The 11,197-nt window shown below is 42.3% G+C and overlaps 1 protein-coding gene across 1 annotated transcript; it reads left to right on the top strand.

The window, feature by feature from the left end:
* The first annotated feature begins 9,223 nt into the window (after window positions 1-9,223).
* LOC122049301 (protein ASYMMETRIC LEAVES 2-like) lies at window positions 9,224-11,197 on the top strand. Its single transcript, XM_042610701.1, has 3 exons — window positions 9,224-9,538; window positions 9,990-10,850; window positions 11,032-11,197. Exon 2 carries the CDS (start codon window positions 10,011-10,013, stop codon window positions 10,836-10,838), a length of 828 nt encoding a protein of 275 aa, XP_042466635.1. The 5' UTR covers window positions 9,224-9,538; window positions 9,990-10,010; the 3' UTR covers window positions 10,839-10,850; window positions 11,032-11,197.

Below are 11,197 nucleotides of genomic sequence, written 5' to 3'. Positions count from 1 at the left end.
CTTCACTACGCTCATTCTCTCCCTCTCTTTACTCTCTCTCTCTCTTCTCTTTTCTCTTTCTTTTCTTAGCGTTTGCCAACTATCTTTCGATTGTCTAGATAATTCACTGTGTAAAGTTAACTAGTGCTTAATCAACAGTCCCTATGGGTTTCATAATCTTTTATATTACTAATGATATAGCCGTGCACTTACAGTTCGCAACAAATAAAAAAATTCTATCTCAAAAAGTCAAGATGTGGAAGTAGGGTGATTTTCAAAAGTTGCAACTAAATGCCTCCTTTTTCACTCTCGGACTCCATGAGGTCACTGAAGCACTTGGTAGATTGAAAGTTAGGAGGTAGATAGGGTTGTAAATGAGTCAAACCTAGTCAAGATTTATGGTGTTTAAGCATGTTTGATAAAATAATTGAGTCAAGCCAAGCTAAGCCTAAAATAAATCAAGCTATTAAATTGCTATGTAAGCTTGACTTATTTTCTTTTTTAGGAGCATAAGCTTAGTTCAAGGTAGGCTTGAGCTTAGGTCATTTAGATGTTATTAAGCTCTTAGTTTAATATTTTTTATTATTTAAAATTGTTATAATTTTAAACTTGTTTGATGGGTTATTAAGTTTGATAATACAAGTTTGTTTGTTCAATTTGACTTTTTTATTTATTTACCATGATAAGAGTTATAAGAGTTTAGTGATGAACATGATTCATGAGTAGTTTACTATCTCTATTTATGAATATTAACGAGCTACACATATATATGTTCAAACTTCTTCGTTTAGTTTAACGAGTTGTCTAAACTTATTAGTTTAATTGGCTTTATGTGTATTAAACGAATATAAACAAGCTCTTACTCAGGGCCGGACCTGAGCACAGTCCCAAGAGTCAATTGTCTCAGGGCCCATCATCTTAGGGGGCCCAATAGTTGGAGCACAATAATGGATCTTTGTAATAATCGAGCTACACTTTTCAAGGACTTAATTATAATTTTAAAAACTTTATGTAAAAGTGTAAAATAATAAGTTGAACCCTATTTTCCCTTTTTCTTCCACATGTTCTCGATTTTTCACTTTCCTGTCGTCGTCGTCGGTCCGCACTGCTGCTGTCGTTCCGCGTCGCCGACTCGCCGTTGTTCCACGAAGCCACCTGTGATGCTTCTCCTCCCCTTATTATTGCGGTCTCTTCTCCTCCACATCTTCTCTAGTGGGTTTGAATTTGATGATGTTTCAATCTGGGGTTTTAATGTTATAACCCTGTTTCTCTTTACTTATTGCAGAAATCAGAATTTGTCGCTGAATTTGTTGTGTTTGGATTTTGCTATCTGGGATTTTGCTTCAGCCAAGACAATAAATCAGATTTCGCCAATGATGGACTAGAGCTTCCATTTCTCTTTACAGATTTTACTGAAGCCTTCCATTTATCTGGCACAAGATTAAAGATTAGAGCTTCCATTTCTCTTTACCTAAGGTTCGATAAGGTATGAGACACAAGATTAAAGCTTCCATTTGTATCTTTCAATGCCGTTGGATTTTTTTTTGATTTTGTCTTGATAATTAAGATCATTAGTAAGAATTGAAATCTTGTTTATATCTTGTATATTTGGTTACAGTTAACTAAGGGGAGCATAATATAGGCAAAAATATCAAATTGGAAATTCTTCTCTTGAGATGGGTTTTTCTTGTAGTTAATGTAATTCCTTAGAAAAATTTGGACAACATAAGACTATAAGAGTTTTAATATTTTGATAATTCTTACACATTTTTTAGGTAAAATATATAATTAATGGCTCCCAATCCCAAACATCTATCTGACTATCAGAAAAGAAAGAGAAAGCAAAAGGAAGAAGCATTAATTCAAAGTCAAGCAGGAGATATTGATAAATATTTTTCTAGTAACAAGAGAATGATGGTAGAAGAAACAATTGATAATCTAACGAATGTGGAACAAAAGAATGAAAACAACATTCATGTTGAAGAACTTGATCAATCTTTGGATATAGAATTGATTCAAACCCTCAATGTAAATGAATCGAATGATGAAGATGATGTGAATGTGGTTAATAATCAATCTGAAAATCAAGAGACTTTGTTTCCACTTAATATTGATGATCCAGAAAATTGGGATAAGATTGATCAAAATATTCGGGATTTTTTAGTTGAAAGGAGTTCAAGTAGAGTTGATGGTGTTTTGTTTCCTAAAGACAATAATGGTAGGCATTTTGATGCATCACATTACAAGAGATTACTACCGAATGGCGAAAAAAAAGATAGAAAGTGGCTTGTGTATTCAATTTCTTCCGACAAAGTATTTTGCTTCTGTTGCAAATTATTCAAAACTCAAAGTACCATGTACAAAATTGATCTATTGGCTAATGAAGGGTACAAAGATTGGCATAACTTGAGTCGTAATCTGAAAAATCATGAAGCAAGTAAGGAACATATTAATTGTATGATTAATTGGATTGAATTGGAGAAAAGGTTGGAAAAAAAAATAAGACAATTGATGATAGCATACAAGTAGAAATCAACAAAGAGAAGGAGCATTGGAGACAACTATTAAAGAGGATAATTGCTATTGTGCATAGATTGGCAAAAAAACAACTTGGCATTTTGAGGAGATTATGAGAAAATTTATGCTGAAAACAATGGCAACTTTTTGCAAATGATTGAAATGATAGCGGAGTTTGATCCAATAATGAAAGAACACATTCGTCGGATACAATCAAGGGAAACTCATTATACATATCTTGGTCCTAAAATCCAAAATGAGTTGATACAGATGCTAGCACATGAAGTGAAAAAATCAATCATTGCAAAAGTTAAAAAATCCAAATATTATGCAGTTATACTAGATTGTACTCCAGATGCAGGTCATGAGGAACAAATGTCCCTTGTAATATGTTGTGTGGATGATTCAGCAAGCTCTGCAGTGATAGAAGAATATTGGGTTAAATTTTTGAAGGTAGATGATACATCAGGACATGGACTTTTTACTGAGTTAAAAAGTGTGTTGAAAAATCTTGGACTTAATCTTGATGATATAAGAGGCCAAGGATATGACAATGGATCAAATATGAAAGGAAAACATAATGGAGTGCAGAGAAGATTATTAGATATTAACCCTAGAGCTTTCTATACTCCTTGTGGATGTCACAGCCTAAATTTGGCATTATGTGATATTGCGAATTGTTGTCCTCAAGCTATGTCATTTTTTGGAGTAATACAACGGATATATAAATTGTTCTCATCTTCTACCAAGCGATGGAAAATTTTCAAACATCACGTGGAAGGTCTAACACTTAAGCCATTGTCACACACCCGTTGGGAAAGTCACGTTGAAAGTGTGAGACCGATAAAAGAACAAATTTCAAAGATAAGGGATGCTTTACTTGACTTAGCAGACATGGGTGATGATCCAACAGGAAAGAGTGAGGCTGAGTCTTTAGCAACACATGATCTTGAAAATTTTGAATTCTTGGTTGGTTTGGTAATTTGGTATAAGTTGTTGCATTCAGTAAATATTGTAAGCAAGATTCTTCAAGCTGAAGATGTAGATATTGATGTTGCTATTAAACATATAAAGGGTCTTATGTTGAATTTTGAAGAATATAGAGCACATGGATTTGAAAAGGCTGTTAATGAATCTAAACAAATGGCAAATGAATTGGGAATTGAAGCTTCATTCAAGGAAAAATGTATTATTAGAAGAAAAAAATAGTTTGATGAAACTGTTACAAATGAGGTAACACAATCCGCGGAGGAATCTTTCAGAGTTAACTACTTTCTCTTTTTGATTGATCAAGGGTATTCTTCTCTACAAAGCCGGTTTGAACAATTTAAAAAATATGAAGAAACTTTTGGATTTTTATTCAGTTTGGAGAAATTAAAGTGTGTTGATGATGATAATTTGTTAAGATCTTGTGAAAATCTTGAACAATGTTTAAAGCATAATGGCAATTCTGATATTGATGGACATGAGTTATTCATGGAGTTAACTCTTTTGAAGCATTCTTTACCAACAGAAGCAAAAAGAGCAATAGACGTGTTGAATCATCTCAAAGATGTGGATGGTTGTTATCCGAATGCTTATATTGCTTACAGAATTTTGTTGACTATACCAGTTACAGTTGCAACTGCCGAAAGAAGTTTCTCGAAGTTGAAATTGATAAAAAATTATCTTCGATCAACTATGTCACAAGAAAGATTGAACGGGCTGGCCATGCTATCAATTGAGAAGAAAATTGTGGAATATATTGATTTCTCATGCTTAATTGACATTTTTGCATCAAAAACGACAAGACGTACGTGTTATATTTAAGTGAGTATTGGTAATATCTATAATTTATTATTGTTTAACTAAATTACATATATTGTATATACAATTTCAAATTAATAGTTTGCTTTATATTTTGTAGGTCTTAATAAAGAATACTTTTGATTAAGAAAAATTGATTGCAGGGCCTAATTTTGAAACTTCGACTCAGGCCTACGAAAACTCAGGTACGACCCTGCTCTTACTATGCCAAAACTTATTCATAAACATTTGATTCATTTACAATCCTAGAGGTAATGGAGCTTAGCGTCAGTGGTGTAGCCATGTGGGGGCGGGAGGGTGCAACCGCCCCCTCCTGAATTTTTTTTAAAAAAACTAATATCAAAAGCAACGATCTTCTTTTTATTTTTTTCTAACTATCAATACTTTACAAGCAACTCTTTTTCCCTTTTGTCCAACCACAATAATAATAAGAGGAGTAAACTGTTCTTTTCTTCTTTAATATTTCATTAATTGAAATAAAGTAGTAAAATATAAATTTATTTCATTAAGTTTCTAGTTAGGATGACATTTAGATTGAAATGGAGGTCTCATATGTAAGAATATTAAATATTATGAGAAAATGAGATCATAATTGATTCTTTAACTTTTAGTTATAAATAAACTCCAGGATCGACGAATTGTTATTTCAATTACAACCAAGGGCTAAGGTCAAAAATTTTAAATTTAAATTCATTTTCCACTCCTTATATTTGAAATTTATACTGATCCGGTGGTAAGGACGAATGACCCCCTTTGAAGGGAGTCAACGCCACGTGGAGGGCAAAGGGCAAAATGGTCAACCTAAGGTGTAGCCGATTGGCCGATCGGCCTAGCGAGTCTGAGCGGAATCAAAGACAACCCGACGGGGAGTTGAGTTTCCGATGCTCATGGCGAACAGGGTTGCCGGGCCGAGCGGGTAGACCGCTCGTCTGAGGTGTAAGACAGCAATACTGTGAAGGAACAGTCTCAGCCGAGCACGCGATGGAATGGAATCTTCCCGGTCGGACCGATTCCTGCCGAGCGGATGGACGCTCGGCTCGCGAAAAAAAGAGACAAAAGGACAAGGGGGCATTGGGGAACATCTTCTAACAACAGGCATGTTAGACGACCAGGCCATACGCAGAATCCTACGACGGAAGATTCTGCTGTCCCATCAGAGAGGTGCTCAGACTGTAGCAGTATGGTGTCAGGCATGCTCCTCTGGTAAGCCCATACTGAGGTATGGTAAAGGAAACGTGTACGCCTCGACAGGTGTGCACAAGCCTCCCTAGAGCTCTATATAAGAGCCCACAAACTTCACCAGAGGTACGCAGTCTATCATCTTGGGAGCCACTTCATCATTTTCCTCTTGCCTGACTTGAGCGTCGGAGGGTCGTTGCCGGGAACCCCTTCCCGGCTCGACTTCCTTGCAGGTTCGCCGGAGATCCACATCACTAGCCAGATACAGCAGAGAGCGTCACGTCCCCAGCGTCTGTCGACTCAGCACTCGGACAGGATCAAATTGGTGTCGTCTGTGGGAACGCACCTGCATCCGAGCGGAAAAGATGGACGAAGCTGGACGACCTCACACCGTGATACTCTCCCAGGAGGAGCTCGACGCTCTAATCGAGGCAAGAGCAGCTAAGCTCGTGGAGCAACAAAATCAGCTGGCGCAAGCCCAGCGACTGGAGCAACAAGCGATGTCAGCGTCAGGAGGCCGAGCGGCAGCAGAGTTCCGACCGGAGAACATCTCAGCATGGGGCCGAGATAAAAATTCGGTCGGCATTCAAGAGGAAGCACCACTGAGCGCGAACCACCTCCAGCCTTACCGGGCAGGGTGAAAGGTGCGCCAATGTAATGTATTTTGTATACTTTCCGTTCGGTTGTATACTTGAAATGCAGGAGTAAAAAAATCGGAAAATTAGCGCAAGTATAGGGCATCGTCAGCCGAATTGGAAGGCCGTCGAGCTCCAACGTTAAATATCGAGAGTCGGACCGGCGACTATAAACCCTCCGGCCGGAAGACCGTCGAGCTCCGACGTTAAATATCGAGAGTCGGACCGGCGACTATAAACTCTCCGGCCGGAAGACCGTCGAGCTCCGACGTTAAATATCGAGAGTCGGACCGGCGACTATAAACCCTCCGGCCGGAAGACCGTCGAGCTCCGACGTTAAATATCGAGAGTCCGACCGGCGACTATAAACCCTCCGGTCGGAAGACCGTTGAGCTCCGATGTTAAATATCGAGAGTCGGACAGGCGACTATAAACCCTCCGGCCGAAAGACCGTCAAGCTCCGACGTTAAATATCGAGAGTCGAACCGGCGACTATAAACCCCCCGGCCGGAATGAAAGACGCTTGAAGATAAGCGGCAAGGAAAAGTAGTGACAAGTCGTATGCCACCTACGCTCGCTCGGGAGGCCTAGTTGGCCAAGTTGTGTGTCATAGGCCCAGACCAATCACCCACAAACATGCAAAGTAAAAACGAAGTTGCACAAAGATAAATTTTTCATTGAAATTAGAGGAATCAAGGCCCCCGTGGCATTCGGCTACTGGAACGCATTTAATGAGCGCATGCCCGGCCTTAATAGCGAAGATTGGCACAAATCTCGAAAAGATCCGAGGAATGTTGGCGTTGACTTACGTTATAGCTACCCCCGTGGGGGTCGAGCGGAGGACAGTTTCATAGAAACGCCGCTCGGCGTAACTAGCGGTCCAGTCAGTCGGACTAATCGCCTCCTTCGACTAGACTTGAAGGGGAGGCAAGTGATCCGGCGGTAAGGACGGAGGACCCCTTTTGAAGGGAGTCAACGCCACGTGGAGGGCAAAGGGCAAAATGGTCAACCTAAGGTCTGGCCGATTGGCCGACCGGCCTAGCGAGTTCGAGCGGAATCAAAAACAACCCGGTGGGGAGTTGGGTTTCCGACGCTCATGGCGAACAGGGTCGCCGGGCCGAGCGGGTAGACCGCTCGTCCGAGGCGTAAGACAGCAATACTGTGAAGGAACAGTCTCAGCCGAGCACGCGATGGAGTGGAATCTTCCCGGTCGGACCGATTCCTGCCGAGCGGATAGACGCTCGGCTCGAGGAAAAAAGAGACAAAAGGACAAGGGGACATTGGGGAACATCTTCTGACAACAGGCATGTTCGACGATCAGGTCATACGCAGAATCCTACGACGGAAGGTTCTGCTGTCCTATCAGAGATGTGCTCAGACTGTAACAGTATGATGTCAGACATGCTCCTCTGGTAAGCTTATACTGAGGTATGGTAAAGGACACGTGTACGCCTCGACAAGTGTGCACAAGCCTCCCTAGAGCTCTATATAAGAGCCCACAAACTTCACCGGAGGTACGCAGTCTATCATCTTGGGAGTCACTTCATCATTTTCCTCTTGCCTGACTTGAGCGTCGGAGGGTCGTCGTCGGGAACCCCTTCTCGGCTCGACTTCCTTGCAGGTTCGTCGGAGATCCACATCACCAGCCAGAGACAGCAGAGAGCACCACGTCCGATCCCCAGCGTCCGTCGACTCAGCGCTCGGACAGGATCATATACTTTTGATTATGAAAATTGATCTACACTAATATTTAAAATTTCAACTTATATTCTTTAAGTATTTTCGAGTTTTTAGCATTGGATAATTTAATTTTGTGTTGTATTGAATTCGGCTCCCCTAATTAAAAATCCTGGCTACGTCATTATTTAGCGCGGTGCAAGGTCAATTGGGGACAGTGAACGTTGAGCCCAAGTGCGGCTTAAGCTCTCGCATGATCTCAAAGTATACACGAATGCGAATGTCGAGTGAGACCTTAGCACGAGCACAACCACAATGTTGGCCTCAACTCCTGTGCAAGCAGAAGTGTGGATGCCGCGAACATTGAGTGTGACTACAATACGAGCGCCAACAGGTATGGCGTTGTGAGTGCGAAGAAGATAACGACAATCTTATCCATACTAGCTAGCGCGAACACAATAATTTAAAGATTTATTTCATTTATTAATTAATTTATTTTCAAACTCAAGAATATTTGCTTCAAATTAAATGGTATGATTGATGTAGGTGCAGTGCATGTATCGATTTTAAAGGCACGTGCTTATCTTGGAGCTCGCCATTCATTTTTATCATTTCACTTACTAATTTTAACCTAAACTTAATATGTCTCTCCCAAATCATTGTGTCATCGACCCTACCACAGACTTTTAAACACAAGCATGCTCCCACCGAGCGAGTCACCACCGGTCCATTATCGACCCACAACATTAATACGTCCCCAGTGGGCTCGCACGGGTCCATCACCAACACCGCCATTAATACCGAGGACCGGCCGAGCACACATAGATAGAGAAATCATTGCTCCTGCTCGTCCCGTCCTCAATGCGTTAATTAATTATCTCTCGATCGAGAAACATTTCTCGATCCATAAAACACACGCCAATGTGTGAGTAAATTAACGAGCATCCGAGTTAGCATCTCCGATGGACAAGCCATTACAAAGCTCCACACGAACCATACAAATTGATTGCACCATTTAGGTTTCATGTCAAATGAATTGAATGCGTAATTAATTAACGGTACCTAATTGCTCACCTACAATTTAGTGCTGATGTGATACGTCCAACGATGCCCTAGGATTATTATTATTATTATTATTATTATAACCCACGAGAATTACATGGAAAAGAAAAAGCAGATGAACAGTAAAAAAAAAATGGAGAGGTTCAAATGCATGAGAATATATCTGATCTGAGCCGAGTTATTGCATCTGCAGTCTCTGCCTGTTGAATGGGAATAAACTTCCTTAAAGCGAGAAGGAGAGGAGTTGAAGGATTGAATAAAAATATAAACAAAATAAAAAATAAATAAATAAAAAGACAGCAGTAAATTGCATGGCAGAGGAAGGGTCAAATCAAGACATGCTCTTTCTTTCATGTCTTCTCTCTCTCTCAATCACATCAATTGTCTCCGACATCCACCCGGAATTAACCGACGATTTACATCGCCACAATCTTTCACCTTCGTCTTCTTCTCCTTCTTCTTCTCCCCCACATCAATCACACCACCTTCTTAAATTATATGCCCTTCTGCCTCCGCCCTCATCATCATCGTAGCTTTTCCGCCGCCTCTTTGCTGCTGCTGCTGCTCTCTCTATAATTCTCTCTTCGCAGTTGGCAGCCGCCGGCCTCCGGCGGTCGAAGAGGGAAGAAGGCACGGAGAGTATCATTGCCTGCCTGTTTACCTGCGTCGAATTAAAGAGAAAGGTACTGATCAAAATGGATGCGCGGCAGCAATCTTTCCGCTGCTTTTCTCAAAACTGTGGTTTTTAGTGTGTTTTTTTTTTTTGTTGTTGTTGTTCTTCTTCTTCTTCTTTTTTTGGGGTTTTGTCCTTCAATTGACACGCCAAAATGGCATGGCATCATGCGCCCTTCGAGGGTTTCTTTGACTGGTTGGTAATCAGAAAAGAGATCTCTGTTTTTAATTTTTTTGCCTCGGCGGAGATCCGCGCAAAGGTCGTATCTTTATTTCTTGTTTCTGTTCTGTTCTGTTCTGTTCTTTTGGGTATAATTAGAAAAAAATCAGCGAAATATTTTCCTTCTTTTTTCTTCTTTACTGCTTTTTAAGGAAACAAAAGGAATTAGATGTTTCTATATATATGATCGCTGGGGGGCGGTTGATCTGTATATGAGTAACCCGATCGGTTTGTGGAGGTAGTAGGGGGGAGCGGGAGATCGAATGGCGTCGTCGTGTTCGTCTTCGTCGTCTTCGGTGGTGCAGGTGTCGTCGTCGTCGAGGTCTGCGGCAGCGACGGCTGCGGCGGCGGCGGCGGCGGCGTCTTCGACGAGTTCGCCGTGCGCGGCGTGCAAGTTCTTGCGGCGGAAGTGCCAGCCGGACTGCGTGTTCGCGCCCTACTTCCCGCCGGACCAGCCGCAGAAGTTCGTGCACGTGCACCGGGTGTTCGGCGCCAGCAACGTCACCAAGCTGCTCAACGAGCTGCACCCGCTGCAGCGGGAGGACGCGGTCAACTCGCTCGCCTACGAGGCGGACATGCGTCTCTTCGACCCCGTCTACGGCTGCGTCCGCGTCATCTCCATCCTCCAGCACCAGCTCCGCCAGCTCCAGATCGACCTCTCCCGCGCCAAGTCCGAGCTCTCCAAGTACCAGTCCGCAGCCGCCGCCGCAGCAGCGGCGGCGGCTGCGGCGGCAGCCTCTTCCCACTCCCCGGCCGCCGCCGCCGCCCAACACCCCTCCTCCTTCCTCGACCACCAAGCCGCCCTCCCCTTCGTCGGCGCAACAACGGGCTTCGACTTCCCGCAAAGCCACCACCACCACCACTACCACAACGCCAGCCACCAGATCATGATGCTGCGCAACCATCACGCCGACGCGGATCTACTGGCGGCCAGACTCGGAGACACTGCCAACGGAGCCTACGACGCGGGGCTCGCCGCGGCAATGAGCGCCTCCGCCTCGCCAGCCACCATCAGGCTGCTCGGCGGCGGACACTACTCGAGGCCGAGCGCCACCGGCGGCGATGAGCATTCGAGCGTCGGATCCATGTAACCATCCTGAAAGGTTAGTGCACTGCCAAATCATATCATATGATCACTTCAATTCCTACTCTTTAATTAATCCCCTAAATAAAAATTCAACAATAATATTAATTCTTATGCTAATTATATATATATAGATAGATAGATATATAAATAAGGATTCTTGGAAAAATTATGGATCTCTCGTGTCTGATGAGTTGCAGGTCGATTAAACATCTGGAGCGAGCATGGTTTGGAATTGGAATTCGCTGGAGGGAGTGACATAGAAAGACATCCTGACAAAGAACATGTCCTGGCTTATCACATTTAGTCAAACTACAAAGAAGGGAATTATCGTCCTTTAATATATCTGCTACATGATTTATATAA

This window comes from Zingiber officinale, chromosome 2B, assembly GCF_018446385.1.
Source record: "Zingiber officinale cultivar Zhangliang chromosome 2B, Zo_v1.1, whole genome shotgun sequence".
Taxonomy (NCBI): Eukaryota; Viridiplantae; Streptophyta; class Magnoliopsida; order Zingiberales; family Zingiberaceae; genus Zingiber; species Zingiber officinale.
Note: the sequence above shows the minus strand (reverse complement) of the source record. Positions and strands in the feature narration are given on the sequence as shown.